The sequence below is a fragment of the Harpia harpyja genome, chromosome 4 (assembly GCF_026419915.1).
Source record: "Harpia harpyja isolate bHarHar1 chromosome 4, bHarHar1 primary haplotype, whole genome shotgun sequence".
In the NCBI taxonomy this organism is placed as follows: Eukaryota; Metazoa; Chordata; class Aves; order Accipitriformes; family Accipitridae; genus Harpia; species Harpia harpyja.
Window position 1 is genome coordinate 83714864 of NC_068943.1, and position 17575 is coordinate 83732438.

Sequence of the window (17575 nt, forward strand, 5' to 3'; positions counted from 1 at the left end):
GGCCCCCGCAAGCCTCTGCACCGGCCCCGGCCCCCCCGGCGCAGCCCGCAACGTGGCTTCCCTCCACCGGGACTACAGCTCCCAAGAGGCACTGCGGGGCAGCGGGAAGCCGCAGCCAATAGAAAGCGTCCTTACTCAGCGAGCGGGCCGCCGCGGGGCCCGCCGGGAGTTGTAAGCCTCCCGGCTGCTGGCGGGATAGCGTAGAACTACAAGTCCCAGAATGCAGCGGGCCAATGAAGAGCGGGCCAATGAAGAGCGGGCGTCTTTAGCGCGGCGCGCAGGCGCGCTCTACGCGAGTGGCCGTGGATTCATGTGGAGGTCAGGGGCGCTGACGGGAGGGGAGCGGGGCGGGAGGGAGCGGTGGGGGCCGGGGCCGGGGCCGGGGCCGGGGCCGGGGCCGGGGCCGGGGCCGGGGCCTTCGGGCGGGAGCGGAGCCTTTGGCTCACGGGACGCCTGTCCTGGGGGCGAGAGGCCTAGGAGAGAGGGGAGGCCGGGGCGGGCCTGCAGCGCGGAGCGGGAGTAGTCCAGAGGGACGGACTGGGGGCAGCCGTAGTGATGGGGGGGTCGGGTGGGTGCAGGTGGGGAGTGCTGGGGTGGGGGTGTCCACCCACGCGGGGTGCTGCGGGGCTTCGGGCTCAGAGCCCCGGGGAGGAGAGGTGTGCGGGTGGAGGTGGCTGTTGAGGGGAGAGAAGGAGTTGTTGGGGGGCATGCCGTCACTGCAATTTGGGTTGGGTTTTTTTTTTTGGGGGGGGGGTTAATCCTTGGCTCCGTAGGCAGCTGTACACAGGACCCCCTGGCCTTGCTTAATCTTTAACAAGATGGTGGGTTTTTGCAGGAGGGACTTTTTAAAGGGGCTGGAACTGGACGTGTGAAATGGCCGCGAAGGTGTTTGAAAGCCTTGGGAAGCTTGGCCTGGGGTTGGCTGTCGCAGGTGGAGTTGTCAATTCTGCTCTTTACAACGGTGAGTGGGAGAAGCTGAGCACTTCCAGTTCACTTTGTATTTTTTTTTTTTTTTTTGTCAGCATCTTGGCTGATCTGTGCTTTTATTGCTAATGGCATTGGGGGAGAATAGACGTGAAGTCTTGCTGGGCTGTTTATACCTTGTGCGTTGCACAAGCAAGAGGATTGCAAGGGCCTTTCTCTAGAAAGCTGTCCGTTAGCTGCTGCCCTTGTGAGCAGGCTGGGGGCCAGGAGTCATGGCTGCATCTTCTCTTTTGCTTTGTTGCTCCCAGCAATCTTAATTAATTTCACCGGTCTGTAGCAAAAGGTCTTAACTAACCCTGACAGATTGTTGCCACGGAGGTTTTGGTGGTGTGCAGGAACAACGGGCGGCAATAGTGAAACTGCGCTTGACGTGCTGTTTTCTTCTCTAGTTGATGCGGGTCACAGAGCTGTCATCTTTGACCGGTTCCGTGGGGTCCAGGACACAGTGGTAGGAGAAGGTACCCACTTCCTCATCCCCTGGGTACAGAAACCCATCATTTTCGATTGCCGCTCTCGCCCCCGTAACATTCCTGTGATCACTGGCAGCAAAGGTGAGTGTTTGGACCCAGCAACCATAAGAGAACCAGATGCTCTGATGATTTTTTTTTTTTTTTTTTTTTCTTCTGGACGTGGAGATCCCACGCGTCCCGAGTCTAGTTTGGCACAGAGTCAGGAATGGTTTGGTCTTGTCTTTTTAGTTACAGAACAGATTAAAGGACCCTTCCTTCCGTCCTGTAAGTCATCCCTTTAAACATAACGAATCTGTCTTTACAGTAGGGCACGTAATTCCCTGCATCGCAAACAAACGGAAGCTTAAATCTTATCTGTAAGGAGGATTTGGATCCCAAGGTGGAAGGGGTAGTAAAAATAACTTATCTTTGCTCGCAAAAATAATTCTGAATGTTTATTCTTTCTCATTTATTTGCCGTGCAGAGGACAGCTTCAGGATGTCTCTGGTCCCTGTGGTTTGCCACTAAACTGGTGACTGTCTTCCTACAGATCTACAGAATGTGAACATCACATTGCGTATCCTGTTTAGACCAGTGACTGCCCAGTTACCACGGATTTTCACCAGTATTGGAGAGGACTACGATGAACGTGTCCTGCCCTCAATCACAACCGAAATCCTCAAGTCTGTTGTGGTAAGGACAGCATGACAGCTGCTGGGTTTTTCCTCTTTTTAGCAGTGAGACGTGCTGGAGCATGGAATATGTCATGCTCCAGAATAAGGCTTCTCTTTCCAGCCCCAAGGCTCTCATGGGCCATCCAGAAAAGCTAATTGTAGCTATGCTAATTGTTTGTTTCTCAGTCATTATGACTGCTTGGCCTGACTTGATTCACGTTGGATGATCTCTAGAGAGAAAGAGGTTTCTTCATTACCTGCTCTCAGCTGTTAGCTCTGCTCTTCAGGCTGGGAGTCTCAGACAAGAGACTGGGATTTTCACTTCTTATGTAATCTTAGATTTCAGCTTACTGAAGACCTCTGGTTCTGGAAGCATCCCCAGGGGACTGCTAAACAATTACTAAACAACTTTAGCCCAGCTTGTGAGCTCTTATGTTACGTGCTCAACCAGACAACCTCCCTTCCAGCTTACACTTAAATTCCCAGTCATTCAGTCCTTCTCTTACTTTAAATGCCTGGGCAGCTCAGTGTTTGCTAGTTTTGGGAGAAGAATTGGATTAACTCTGGTGCTCATGGGTGCAAAGACAGGCAGGGCGTGGAGAATCTATCACTTCTGGGAGCTTTCTTCACACTGTTGTCCATCCTGATTTCAGGCTCGCTTTGATGCTGGAGAATTAATCACTCAGAGAGAGCTGGTCTCAAGGCAAGTGAGTGAAGACCTCACGGAGAGAGCAGCAACCTTTGGACTCATTCTGGATGATGTGTCTTTGGTAAGAGTTCTCCCTTTTCAGTTTTTCTTTTTGGAGTGTGCCCAAATACAAGCAGTGGAGAAGAGACTCAGTGGATGGCCAGAGAAGGGTGGGCTGGAAGTTTGGATGTGTGGACTATGTTTGTCTGTCTGCAGTTGCATGGTATGTAGTAGTTACCGCTCAAGTCAGTACCTCTGGTTTTGTTGCTGGCCTTCTGTGACCTTGAGCAAGCCCTTGAAGGCTCTGCTGTGCTGGCTGATTGACAGACTTCGCTGTTGCGGGGCTTTTGTAGTTAAAATGAAGAGCAAATGCTTCTGTGGGTGACGGATCAGGCTGCACATTGCTTTAGAGAAGGCAGCTGTTCCACAAGCACCGAGACACAGGGAGAAAGTGCTAGGCACGAGGAGGTAGTGAAAATATCCACTTTTGATAGCATCTTTTTTCTACAAAGTATTAGGTTTTCTCCTGGCTGTGTTTTCTTCTAATACTATTCAAGGAGGGAGCTCTCCTTCCTCCCCCTACTGTCTCCCTATAACCTTTGTAAATTAAATGTGTTGTAATCTGGCTTGTATGTGCACCTCTCCCTCTCTCTTCTGGGACTTCCCTGGAAAGCCTGCTTAGAGGAAAGGGACATTTAGAAAATTTTTGCAGGAAGGTGACTTTGTTTCTGGTGCTTTCTCCTGAGCACACTAATGAAGGAAATTCACCTTTCCCCTGTCCCATCTCAGGAGCCTGCAGCTGTCCAAACAGCCCAGGCTGAGCATACCAGTGCGTATGGGAGTGTGAAGGGTGTAGGATGGCTTGGCAGACAGCAGGCTTCGCTGCCTTGGAGGGGAGCACTGAGCGAGCGGGCTCCCTCTGCCAGGTGCTCAAGCAACCGGTGGTGGCAGGGGAGCGTGGTGTGTCTCTGAAGGTACTGGTGTTACTGGTCTGATGGACTGGAGCTGTGCTTGTGGCGTCTCCCTTGAGAGTTCAAAACTGGATGCAGAGGCCCGGTTGTCCCAGTTTCTGTTCTTTTAGGGATACTGGCTTTCCATTTCCACTCAGTTTCACTGATACGGGCAGGCTGCCTCCTCCCTGAGAGCTGTGTGGGTCACAGCAGTGCTGCTGTAAACTGTCAGCATTGTGGACTTTGCTTGATTTGTGCCCTGCAGACCCATCTGACCTTTGGCAAGGAGTTCACAGAGGCGGTGGAAATGAAGCAAGTGGCCCAGCAAGAAGCAGAGAGAGCCAGATTCATTGTGGAAAAGGTACGTTGTCCTTCTGAGAAACTTGGAAACGGTTCCTGGTATCTCCTTCCCACTCTAGCTCGCAGTGAACATCTCGCTCAGCTGTCCAGGAGACTGGGCAGGTTGAGTGACGCAGTCACTTAGGGTCATAATGCTGATATGGTTCTCGGCTCTGGCACATGACTGTTGGATAGATAAAGCCTAAGGTTGGTTTTGCTGGGTTTTGGGGTCCTTTTTTCTTCTACTACCACATCACGGTCTTACTGGAGTGCTGAACAGAAATGTCTGCATGGACAAGGGAGGAAACGGAACTCAGGAGGAAGTGCCATTTAGAAATGGGGTTCGAGGTTGAGCTTTGCAACCCAAGTGATCCTGCTGTTTGTGAATTTTGAGAGGGTGGCCAAAGCTTTCCATGATGTTTGACATCATGGGCATGGGGGCCTGTGTCCTAGGAGTGTTACTGACTGCATGCAAGACCACATAATCTCAGATCAACCCAGGATCTCAGTGAGCATCCACAGAAACAGTTTCACGTTAAAGTACCCTGGTACAGCTGAGAACACATGCCTGCTGAGATTGCAAGAACCTGCAACTACACCCAGAGTTAATCCAGTGGATGCAGTAAGATGCATGTAATCAGCCAGGATGATTAAACAGTAGAAGTGTTTATCTGACTTGGTTTTGACTCCCACCGAAGTTCTCAAATCTTTCATAGGCAATTTTCCACCAGGAATGCCCTTAGGTGGGTTAATGTTTCACGAGGTTAAGACTGATAAAACAATTGCAAGATGATTTTTCAACCTTTTTTCCACAGTAGGCAGAAAAACGGTTTAACAGAATACAGCTTTAAAATAAAATCACCTATCTTAGCTCCCCTACTGGGGAAAAGAATAGTAGGGTGGTGAATTTAAATTCTAAACATGACAATAGCATCTTCCTTCTCTTTTGCTTGTTTTCTCTGTTCTCTTCTCATCTGTTTACTTTCAGGCTGAGCAGCAGAAGAAAGCAGCTGTCATCTCTGCTGAGGGAGACTCGAAAGCAGCCGAGCTGATTGCTAACTCGCTGGCCACTGCAGGTGATGGCTTGATTGAGCTGCGCAAGCTGGAGGCAGCTGAAGACATCGCATACCAGCTCTCACGGTCCCGCAACATCACCTATCTGCCCTCTGGACAGTCTGTGCTCCTCCAGCTGCCGCAGTGAACCTGGCTCTGCAGCCATAGCTAGCCTGGTCACCTCCACCTACCAGATCAGCCCTTTCCAAAAGAATCTTTGCAATTTCCTCATTGGTAAAAGCAGAGGAAATTAAAATTCAACCCATTTTGAATTCTTAATCAAATAAAACTGAATGCTCTTGACAACAAACCTGCATTCCTCCCATGTACGGTCAGAGCAGTGGCTCCACTGACCATTAAGCTAGGTTTGAGAATTGCCCCTTTCCAGGCAGTTTGAGCAATAGGAGCAGAGTTTGCATCTGTTCGCTCCTGGGACGAACAAGTAGCCCAGGTGACTCCCTGACCACATGAGTACTGTATCAATCAGGTTTCACAGCGATGCTTCAGTGCCTTTAGGCTGACTGAGCCAGGGTCGTTCCAGACTTGCAGGTCCTGGACTATGAAACGGGGATGCTCGGGGCTCGCTCTTCGGTCAAGCCAGTCTTTTTTAGCTGGAGGCACAGGTCAAGTGGATTGTGGCTGGGGGTGAGAATAGCAGAGATTCACTTTATGTAGTAGATAGATTTCAAGCATGGAGGAGAAGATACTTCCTCTGCAGGAAATACTTCTCATGTACATGCCAGCAATGGGACATCTCCACTTCTCCCCCTGCCGCCACACACTGGTCTGCTGCCGCTTGCCCTGTTGTGTAGCGTTGTTGGTTCTTTCACCAAGGTCAGTAAAAGTGGCAGTTGGCCTATTGCAGATGGCACGTGGGACAAAGAGGGGATGACTCGGTGCTCCGTGGCTCAGGCAGTCGGAGGTGGGCAGAATTCTCTGTTACATCAATGCTCTTTTTATTTAGGGAACCTGAATTGTGAGGAGGATGTGATGGGTTTGAGATTGTATAACCAGCCTTCAATAAATGTCACGGTCCCAAGTGTAGTAGTGTGGGGTTGTTTTTTGGGGGGTTTTTTTTTGATAGCTCAGAAGAATGAAGGTTGGGTCAGTGGAGCAAGACACCTCATGCTTGTGCTAGGTTATTTGGATAAAAGTCACTTAGCACAGACAAATAGGTCTTGCTCCTGATGACTTAAAGCTTGAAATGTGATTCTTAGGCGGAATTCCTGCAACAAGGTAAGGCTGAGAGTATCTTGAGGTTATTGCAAGAGTTTTTAACTGCTTTCCATGTGCAGTTCAGGCTGTTGTTTACTACACGTACCTACATTTTCCAGGGTGCTCTTTTGATGCAACACTGTGCTGTTGGAAAGAAAACGGGGGTGTATTGTGCCAGATACAGCCTACAGTGAGCCACAAACCTGTCAGCAGCTGTCAGAAGGCATGGTACTATCCTGGCACACCGTTGCTCCCATCCTGCAAATAGGGTGCTTTGTACAGCGTCTGTTACCCCTCAGCAATGTAGCCCTAGGTGGACGTCATCGCTACCTTGAGGATGTTGAGCCCTCGGGAAAGCTTCTGTGAATGGTGGGCTCATTTTGTCATCGTACAGCCACTTTGAGTTGTTGCCCTTGTCTCTGGCGAAATGGAAAGGCTTGCCTGCTTTTTCTGCTGGGCAGGGTACACTCTTGCAGTGATGAGGTGCCTGAGCTTGCAAAATATTTTAAGCAGCTGAGCAGTCAGGTCTGTAACTCCCAAATAACTTCCAGACCTCTTCCACCTCCAGTGCTCTTGTTCTTTATTCTTCTGGTTTACCGTTTCAGACACTTCTAAGGAAGCTTCCACTTTTCTCCCAAGGCTCCTTTTAAAGCCCCCTTAGTGTTTCCTGCATTTCTGTCCATTAGTTTCATGACCAGGTGTTGGGCTCAAAACAGTGTGTCTGAAATCCCTTCTCAGCTTCTGTGGCTCTGCATTACCTCTGCCTCCAGTTCTGCATTTTCAGTGGAGTATGGAGTGTTTCCTGCTGCTTTTGCTGTTAGCCTCCCTGGAGGAGGTGTGTGAGGCTCTAATGGTGGCCCCTCGGTCTGATTAATCATCATTTCCTTTGCTTTTGGGTGTAATTCTTTTTACAAATGTTCCCTGGCTGTTAACTGCTCCTTTACCCTTGCTCTGCCTCACTTAATGCCTAAAGCTGCCATGAACTCATCAGACTTCAAAGCTGTTCTTGAACCTGTAGCTGTCTTAATGTGTGCTAGCTGAACCCCTTGTTTATACTGTGTTTATAGCTGCTCTTCAGCCTTGTAGACCATGTGGACCATCCAACCATCTGGCTCCAGATGGGAATGGTGAGCCTAAAATCAGGATGTGGTTTTGTGTGGGCTGCACAGGGATACTGGGTGAGGAAACAGCCTTCTGCTTGCTGGATGGAGGTTGCTCTGAGAGCTATGCAGCAGCGAGCGAGCACTGCCTGGCATCCTCTGCCAAACTTCTCAGGTGCTGGGAGACTCCTTGATGTAAAAACAAAACAGAGTCGAGAATGTGTAGTCAAGGATTGGCCTGCCTGGCATTCCTGGCCAAGGCTGGACCGAATGAAGAGAGTCGAAGGCTGAACTCCCCTTCCCTCGCAGTGTTCGGGAGGTGTCAGCAGGGTGTGAGCACTTGCTCTCAGTGCTCTACTTGTCAGGGCAATAGAAAGAACTTTGGGCTTGGGTAATGTGAAGGCAGGCCGCCCTCGCTGCTCAAACAAACAAGGCATCCCCACCCTTTCTGGCATTTCTAACCTTACTCCTCTTAATAATCCAGTAACAAAAACTTGCTCGTGAAAGTGGAGCGCAGCCTGGGGTGGAGAAACAAGAGAGAGGGTCAAGGCATGTGGCTTTGTACTGAGGGCAGAGAAAGGAGCTTTGTTGCGCAGGTCCTGGTCTGCCCTCCCAGAAAGCCTGCGTAAACCACTCGATCAGCCAGGCATCCTGCAACTGTCACCTGCTGCTCTGCTGGCCTAAGAGGGGCTGGCTCGCAGCTGCAGGACAGAGCTATTGCAAAGGTTGCCTGCTCTTTGCAACTCTCATGCGTACAAAGGTGCTGGAGATGCTCCAGAAACAGCAGATCTCCCCCCTTCACCTCATCCTTGGAGAGAGCAAGAGAGGGGCTGTCTTGTGACCATACCTGGAGGAGCAACCACTGTCTGTGACATAGTACTCTGTGACCACCATGTGCCACGTCTTTTTGGGTAAGACGCTTCAGCCCAAGGTAAGCTGTGATCGTAGGTGGGAGGCAGCTGGGTGATGCCACTTGAAGGGAGGTGGAGAAACTTCAGGTTTGTTTCTGTGAACAGAAAAGCCAGTGGGCGCATGGTCTGGCTGTCATGCCTGGATTCCCACTGTCTGAAATGCATGGCACAAGTCTGACTGACTGAAGAATTTCCTGCACTGGGCAGTTATACCAGTTCTCTGTTGTGTGGCTTTTCTACTGCTTATTAGGGATAGCAGCCATGCTAAAACTTTTGCTTTGGGGGGGGAAATTCTTTCTGTGGTCAATTTTTTTTTAATTTTTGCCACCTATTTGCACAAAACACTTTGAATTTAGTATATTCCACAACTTTTAATCCCCCCATTGAAATTGGTTTTCTGTGGAGGAAGGACAGCATGATTGCATAAAGCCAGTGCTTCCCCAGCAAGGTTGGATGTGTTACTGTGCTGGAGAAAGCACTCACTTCCTTAAGCAACCCAGCTAAAACGGCCGAAAAATTTACTCGGAGAAAGGCTCTGCCCCAGGGCTCTGCCTGGATGTTTGCTAGTCGGAATTAAATGCCCTTCTGTCAGGCTCTCGCCAGAGCTGACTCTCACCAGCATCACACCGGGTACTCCTGGATCTTTCCATTTTCCAACAAATCGTTACATTTAGCACCAGAGTCTTGGGGCCAGGAGTGTTTTGCGGGTGAGTGATGGAGGCTGTAGCTTTGCTGCTAACCGTGACAGACCGCGTTAGCCAGGAAGGACGCTTGCGAAGAGGTCACCTTTTTCAAAAGGCAAGATGAATGCAAACTGAGGAGCGGCGGAGGCCGGCAGCCAGGCTGCTCTCCCACCAGATGGCAGCAGCAATTCTGATCTCTGCACAGGAAAGGGTAGCGGGGACCAAAGGGTGTCTCTCAGCCTCCCGTGGGGACAGGTGAGCGGGGAGGTCACCCTGCCCTGGGCAGAGGACATAAGGAGTGGATGTGGACAAGGGCAAACACAATAGCACAGTCTCCCGGTGAGGAAGAAAAAGCACAAGCTGGCAAGAGAGCTGTCTGACAGGCAGTACCACTCAGGCAGGCAGGTACGAGGGTTTAGTCCCTGTGCCAGGCTGTCCTGGTAAACCTCTCATGCCCACTTCACTCTGCTGAGCATCTCCAGCTCCAGGTTTTAACTCCTGTAGCCTAAGGTAGCACACTGAAAGGTGCAAATGCCTGTCTCCCTTTCTAACTCTGGTCCCAGGGTGGCTTGGCTTTGCAGCATGTCTCCTTGCAGGGCTTTAAGCATTCCCCCTTTCCCACCCACCAAAGGCCGGCCCTAGTTTGTTACTAATTCAGGGTGGACAGGAACAACAGAAATGCCTAGGCATGACTTCAGAGGTGCAAGTTGCTTTAGCTTGACATTAGAAAACAGCATTGAGTCTTCGGGTCCAGAACGTTAGTATGATGAATTCATACTGGAGGGCCTAGTATTGGTAAAAGCTTAGCAGTCTTTTCATTGGAAGCCCTGTAGTTTTGTGGCCCCAGAGCAATTAGAGTAATGGCAGCACGGACTTGTCACTTGTATTTCTCTGAATACAGCCCAAAAACTAAACTACAGGGACTGGGTTTTGGGCAAAGGTCTGCTGGAAATGGGCAACATGAGACCTGCTGGGGTGACTAAAGGGGCCTGTATGAGGGGGACTGCAGCCCTCTGCTACCAGAACACACCTCCCTCTTGAGACCAAACCGCAGCAGCTGGTTGCAACCTTCACACATCAGAGCCTTACAAGCCAAGGTGAAATCTCCCTGCCTACTGCTCTGCCTCACCTCCAAACCTCCAGAGAGGTTTGGGTTTGTTTTGTTTTTTCCTGGAAGACTCTGCCTTGTTTCTTGTTCCTTTCATGCTAGTGGAAGAGCTCAGCTCTGCACCACCCGCAGCAGCTGGGCCAGCCCGCTAGCAACATTCAGACCAGCCAAACAAGCTTTTGTTCATGATAAACAAACAGGAAACTGCCTGATTTCCTCTGTGTGTTCACCCTCTCTCTCTCTTGCGCGCGCTTTCTCCCTATTTAATAGATAACCAGCCTACCTGACTTGTGGAGACCGAAAGCAACCACATGGACAGGCACTCTGGAGCACTTGTAATTTGCAGCATAGCTGTTGCATTGAAATGGGCATCTGCTCCCTGACAGTCGCTGATGCGCCAGTGCTGAAGCCTCTCCAGGTAAGGCAGCTCCCCAAGTTTGTGATAATTTGTACCCTGCAGCAAGCTGGCAGCATGTCTGAAGTGGTTAGAGCAAGGGATAGGGAGGAGTTTCCTTATTACTTCCTTTGTGCTGTTTATATCCAAGTAGATCCAGCAGAAAATGCCTCTGTCCTGAAACACAGAGGATGTGGCGGGGTGTGCGGGGGGAGAAAGCACTTGTGAAAGCGGGTAGGAAATAATGTCCTAAGTCAGGACATTATTTGGAGCTCAGCTGGGCTGGGAGATCGCAAGCATTCTCAGGGACAAATCTGGTTTAATTATTCCTTGCCTGGCACTAGGCAGCCCTGGGGGCTGAGATGTTTCTCATATGCTTATTTTCCATCAGCAGAACTGAGCTGACTTCAGTCCAGCAAGTCCTGACTTACATTAGTGTCATGTTTACTTAGGGGTGACTCGGTGCTTTGTACTTTGGTTTTCTACTTGATAAAGCAGGACAGGACTCTCACAGGTAGAGAAGTATCAGGGTGAGTGACGGGGGACATAAAGCATGCTCTAGCTGGGGGATGCAGAACAAACTTCCAGAGAAAGTAAAGCATCTGATATCTTTGGAAAAATATGGTGGATACTTCTTTTAACCACATGCTCACGCACAGCCATGCCTGGTTCACTTTCCCCCCCATAGAAAGCAGTAAAGAAACAAACCTATGGGGAAAGGAGCTGGTGGAGCAGGCATCCAGTTCTTGCTGAACGCATCCCCAGAAAGGAGAGGAACTAGAGAGGCTGAGCTCAACTGCTGCTGTAAAAACAGCATTTGGGGTTGCCCACACTGGATCTGCACAGGATGCTGACCTGGACTGAGTCAGAAACCTGCAGTGAGTTATCCTTGATCTCTGACAAGCCACAGCTGTGCATGAGCATGGGACACTGTGTCCCAGACTGAGCTGCAGGAGGGCAGTGCAGAAGATGGAGTCAGTGGAAGATACCAGTTGCAAGACATGTTTGTGTCCCCCATGCTGGTAAGGGCAGCAAGGCAGGAAGGGCAGGAGGAGGCTAGGAAAGAGCGTGTGCAGGATGCCTCTGAAGCAGTAGGTTTAAAAATATTCAACAGAGGCAAGAACAGGAAGGAAGCAGGGGTTAAGCCTGAACAAGGTGAGTCTATCCCAGAGACATTAATTCAAACATGACTTTCATGGGTATAAGTCTTGCAGTGCCCCTTCTGCAAAGCCGGTAAATACAGCTCTGTTTCTCTGTTACTTATAGCATCTTCCTCCCAAGCACAGCTTTCCATGGGTGTTTTTCAAACCCAGAGGGAAGTTTCTACACAAAAAGCTAAGCTGGAAGATTGGGTGTTGAATGGAAAGAGCTCTAGCTAAACCAGTTTGTTCCTAACCAGCCAAGGTACATGGACCCTACCTGCACTGCTTTGGTACGGGTTGATGCCGATCTGAGGTGCTCTTTAATGGAGGAACAGAAATGTCTCTAACAGCCTGCTGTGATGTTGTTTCCATTTAACAATTACCCCAGCACAAACTTTAGAACTTCTCTTATGTAGGCAGTCTGCTCAGGAGACCACCTGAGATTACAGCATAATACCAAAGCTGATTAAACAGACAAAGAGTAAAAGCCCAATTCTGTGAGTTTCCCTCGCTCCCATCCTGCTCTTGTCCAACTGCAATCTGTATTTTATTTTATTTAAAAAAAAAAAAGCACAAAACCAAGGTTCCCCAAAGAGAACTTTTTATTATATTTTTTTTTTTGGTGGTATGATTTTTATGCAGAGGCTGATGGCTCTGATAATACAGTCATGTTACCACCCTGCCCCCAGTACCCCAAAGAAATTTAATAACCCACACATGGATCTGCCAGGCTTTTCTGTATTATAAAAGGCTGTTACTGCTGCCCTGCCCAGGCTGAGTTCAAGCCCTTAATGCACAAGGCCCTGTAAAACCATGCTGAAACCACATGGCCATGCTGGGTCCCTGAAGAGCTGCCCCACAGCACCCAGGTGCTTGCACTGCAGCATTGAAATACTTGTCAGGGAGGGCTGAGTGCATCTTTTCAGAAGGGCAGAGTTAAAGCTACTAGTACCCCCTGTGGGTACCTCAGTCTGTGGTTCTGCTTCTCAGGTGTTTATTGCATGTCAACTCTGCCTGTACCCTGCTGCTCTGAAGGTCTAATCTTGGGCACAAGGAGATGCTGATGGGTGTTAGCTCTGCTGTATTATTTGAAGGCAGTTAATCTTTAATTGTGGCCTTACACTGAACTAGTAAATGAGAAGGGAGAATGGGAAGACGAATTTCCTCTGCTTGAACTTTTACTTTGCTCTGATATAGTCTCAAAGCCCAGTGCCTCTGCACTTGGTGGTGGTTCCCTCAGACAGTGCAGGGCTTCCTGTGACAAGAGCTAGCAGGAAAAACCCTTTGTATTCCTCTTGCTTCCTTTCCCATTGCTTGAGAGGATCCTGAATCCTGCAGGACATAGCAGGATACCTAAAAGATAAAGCATTAATCTGAGAATCAACTGGTTGGGTTGCAGACCAGGTCAGCAAGGTGTCAGCACCCTGTCCATGCCTCACTTTCTCTTCTCGCCCTTGGCTTCTTTTCCTAGTGGGGCAGGGCCTGTGCTTTGCAGGTCCTTGAGCAGCACCTAGCTCCAAGGGCCTTCCTCCCTTGGGGAAGGAGAGAGAGTCCCAATTGCAACTTCACTCTCACGAGTGTCAAGTCATGCCCAGTTCAGGCTGTTCCCAAAACAGAACTGTTGTGATGTGGAGGCCTCAGCAAAACACCAAGCATGCGGAGAAGGGCTAGTACTGGTTCCACTTGGCCCTGCTTAGTGCCAGCCCTGTCACCAGAACCAACAAGCCACCAAGAGCCACCTCTCACCCTGGGAGGAGGCAGGTAGGACCAGCAGGAAGGCAGCCCATCTCCCTGTTGGCTTTGGGAAGAAAGAGGGCTAGAAGGGCTGGTTTGCTGGCTGCCGAGTTTCCCAAGAAATCATCACAGCAGGAGTCTGGATGCAGCAGAGAGCCATTGCTGCCTGGGTAAAGCCAAGAACTCTTGTAAACTAGGCCCCATCTCACAGAAGCGCAGCTTGCGTGGGTCTGCAGGCCCTGGACTGGGCAGACATCTCCCTTACTAAATGATTCCAGCCTATACGGTTTACAGCCTGAAAGCCATATAAAATAACCAGAGCAGATGGCTCGGGGACTGCCCAGGAACACCCAGCTTTGCAAACCCAAAAAGCCTGCCCATGCCACAGGAAAATTAACAGCCAATAAAAGTAGGAGTTCACCTCTGATTTTCTCCTTCCCACACTCTTCTGCAGTTTGTGCTAGTGGTTATCCCCACCGCAGAGCTTGCTGCATCTCAACAATACTCTTACTAGTTAAGTTTGCTTTCTCAGCAAGTCTAGAACATCTAGTCCTTTAGAAAAAACACAGGTGGGTAACACTGTTCTGCTGTGTCTGCAGCCCTGGGCCCAGCAAATTCTCATACTTTTATTGTACTTTTCACCCTGAAAGGTCCTAAGCTGCTTAGCAGAAAAAAGATCTGGTTTCCAGGGAGGGACAATGTCACTGTACTACTGCTACTTCTGGAGTGAGCTGCAAACAGCTTCTTGCTGAAACACTGCAGCAGTTTAGGGAGGAAACAAAGATCTGTATCACCTGTCCCTGGCACTGCATGCAATGAGGAGGACACGCAAAGGCATTTCCCACACTGGTTGTATCCTAGAGAGAAGGGAAATGCTACAGAGAGGGGGCAAGGGAGCCACAGCATCTTACTGAGCAGTGAACAAGATGCAGAAAGTTGCACACCAGTGTGCAGGGAAAGCAGAGATGACAGCAAGGAAATCAGAGGGCTGATAAGGATCTGTGGCTGTAAGGCAGGTGTGTGCTAGGGAGCAGATCATGTGCAAGCAGAGATGTGGGGCTGTTGCTGCATTTTGTTTGTTTCCCTTTACCTGGCTGACATGTCTTTTCATGTCATAAGCTAGATCAAAGAGAGGGATGTAAATAGCTGAAACAGGCTTCCTTGTGGGAACAGGGCTGAGTGCCACAGCCAACCTCTCAGCTGGACCCCTCCCTGGGAGCTGTCACCCTCCATTAGCCAAACACCCAGGGAAGAAAGCGACTGCAGGGTGCCCTGGGCATTGAGAAGCCAAACCATGCAGTGAGGCTAGGAAGAGTTGCTCTCTGCAGCTGTCTCTTCCCTAGGCCACCACTGATGCTGATGGGACACAAGCAGGGCCATGAGGACAAGTGCTTTGGTTTCATCATGTCAGAAGCCCTTCAGAGTCCAAGAATATTTGCACTTGGTCACCATTTTATTTATTTTTTTTTTTAACTCTCCCTCTGCAGAGTCATGGTGCCCACTGAGAAAGAGGGACTTGGCACTTCCTTTTAATCTCTGCATATTTCTTATTTGGGGGGAGTGAAATATAACCCTCACTGACATCACCTGAAGCTGAGGATGCAGAGCACCTTTGTCAGGAAAGGCCCCTGCAATCCTCCAGTAGCCATTTCAACATGAGGGGACCTCACACTGCAGGCTCAGGGTACCGAAGCCAGGTTAGAAAACCAGAGACTGCATCGGAGAAGAGGGAACAGCAAAACAGCCTCGAAGACCAAATGCTCTCCTCACATGCTGGAGAGAGAGACCATCAAGGCCCTGGCATACTCTTGTCCCATGGATGGACACCAGCAAGTGGCTTTGCCTTTGTGGGTGTTGAAATAGTTGATGGCTTTAGTCCTCATCTGTACTCCTTTGGACAAGAGCACCCACTGTTTTCCAACATCCCTCAGCTGTTCCTCTGCTGAAATCCAACATTTGGAAGTGGGGCTCTGTCACTGCTGTCTTGTTCATTCACCTTCCAAGAAAAAGGTCCCCAACATTTTTCTTCCTGCCCTTTTCAAAGCAGGAAATTCTGCATGGCATCCTTCACACGCACACAGTTAACCAACAGCAGCACCACATCCCCTGACATCCTCTTATTTTTCTCAAGAAGCTGCATTGCACAGGGGTGTTGTTGGGCTCAGATGGAGCAGTGCCCATGCTCTCAAAGCCCAGGGTCTCCCCTGGCTACCTCTTCCCTCTTCAGCTATACACAGGTCCCAGCAGAGATCAGAACAGCCTGGGGCCTGCCCTGAACTAGGCCAGCTAGTAACAGCTCCCATGGGGCTGGTCAGAGTAAAGTGCACCATGCTCTGCTCCTTTCCCATGCCCCCACAGCAGGGGTTGCTGGGGCAAAGAAGAAAACTGGCAACGTTGTTCTGATCCCACCATGGGGCTTCCCCAGCCTACCCAGCCCTTTTTATTTGATCCTGAACTTTGACTCTGAAAGCCCCAATCCCTGCTCTGCACAGGGAGCTCAAATCTGGGTTTTATGTTCAATAATCGAGAGCAGGTCAAATACACTGGCATGTAACATTACATTTCAGGGGAGTGAGGGTGTATAGATTTTTTGCAGAACCTCAAATCAAGTGCCCTACACTGTTGGGGGTGGGGTGGGGCGGGCATATGCAGCAAACAAAGCAGATTAAGAAACAAACCACAGGTAGAGAAGGGATTGCAGACTAAAGGCTTTAAAAAGGGGACTACAGCACAAACACAAGTTTGAGAGCAGACAAGAGGGAGCCAAAGCTACAGGGCACAAGAGTTTCCTGAAGTCCCTGGGAAGCAGCTAACACTACTACCAAAGGGGCTAGTGCCCTTCCCCCTTTTCCTGTTTCTGCTACTCCTGCTAATTCTTTTACCACCGCCAAACCTAAACCACAGCAGTGCTCTTTCCTCCTACACAGTGCTCAGCAGTGGTTTTCATGGCTATGGAGTAGGCTTCGCAGCTTCCTGGGAGAGGTGGTACCACCGTGAAACGCTGTGCCAGCCTGGAAAGCAGCAGCTCCGACCCTCCCCACATCCTTTTATGAGCCCCATACCTGCCACGAACAGGGAGCTCTACCAGCAAAATATATTTTTTTACTTCTCGTCACATTTCCCTCATACATCAGGCCTGGGCCCTGCAGGTGGCTGTAATCAAGAAACCACAGGCCAGAGTTAAGTAGTTATTAGTATTTTAAGGGGAGAGGAAGGTTTGAACAAGCGGGAGCTGGGGTTTGGCACAATAACAGAAGGACCGACTCCTCTGGCTACTGTAAATCAGACAGGGCCTCACTAAAGAGGCCTTTTTTAAGGTCTTACCTGGCTCCTGAGGGGCAGCTCTGTCACCCTACACGACACACGGCCCCTTCAAGGCGCCTCCCATCCCGAGGCCGCAGCCGCTCTCTCACGGCAGCCGCTGTGTGAAGCATTACCTCCACTTATCCGAGAGGACCGGAGCCCCGAGGCTCGGCTCCCGTTACGGCCATTATTCCCCCGGTTGCCGGCGGCAGGAGGCTGCGACCAAGGGGCCTTTATCGGAGCGACGGAGGTGCCCGCGGAGCGAGGCAAGGCGTGGGCCGGGGTTAGCCGCAGCGCGGCGGAGCGCTCGCCACAGCTTGCCCGGCTCAGCTGACTGCAATTAGGGCAGCCTCTCTAATTACCTCAGCGGAGTAACGGTCGGCCCCGCTGAGGGGAGCCGGCGCCCTCCCCCGCCTTCCCGCCGCGCAACCGGACTCCGCGCGCACCGCCTCACCTGAGCCCCGCGGGGCGCCGGCCCCCCGCGCATGCGCAGCGTCCGTTTCCCTCCCCCCCCCCCGCGCCTCACCTGCGCTCCGCGCTCCCCTCCGGCCCCGCCGCAGCCTGAGGTGAAGGGCGGGAGCGGGCTTGGGAACTGGCGGCGGCGAGGGGGGGGGGGGAGAAGAGAAGCAACAGCCCAACCGCGCATGCGCCCCTGGGCGCCGCGCATCGGGCCCCCCCCCCGCTCCCTTCAGCGTATGGGGGTGTCCGTCCCGTCCCGTCCCCCCCCCCCCCCCCGTCCTCCTCGCCCCACGCGCGCTCCCCCGCGCACTACCCCCCCCCCCCGCGGCAACCACCTCCTCGGCGCGCGCGCGCCCGCACCGGCACACACACACACAGACACACAGAGA

General features: G+C 51.0%; 1 protein-coding gene and 1 long non-coding RNA gene across 2 annotated transcripts; one reads left to right on the forward strand and one right to left on the reverse strand.

The window, feature by feature from the left end:
• The first annotated feature begins 212 nt into the window (after positions 1-212).
• Positions 213-6181, forward strand: PHB1 (prohibitin 1). The gene is made up of 7 exons (XM_052785271.1): positions 213-318; positions 836-961; positions 1374-1535; positions 1984-2126; positions 2761-2877; positions 4011-4106; positions 5073-6181. The coding sequence occupies exons 2-7, from the start codon at positions 874-876 to the stop codon at positions 5283-5285; spliced, it is 819 nt and encodes a 272-aa protein (XP_052641231.1). The 5' UTR covers positions 213-318; positions 836-873; the 3' UTR covers positions 5286-6181.
• On the reverse strand, positions 6175-17324 carry LOC128140859 (uncharacterized). Its single transcript, XR_008234839.1, has 3 exons — positions 17254-17324; positions 8300-8458; positions 6175-7641 (listed from the first exon to the last, which is right to left on the reverse strand). It is a non-coding gene; the product is annotated as an uncharacterized LOC128140859 (long non-coding RNA).
• Between the last annotated feature and the right edge of the window lie 251 nt (positions 17325-17575).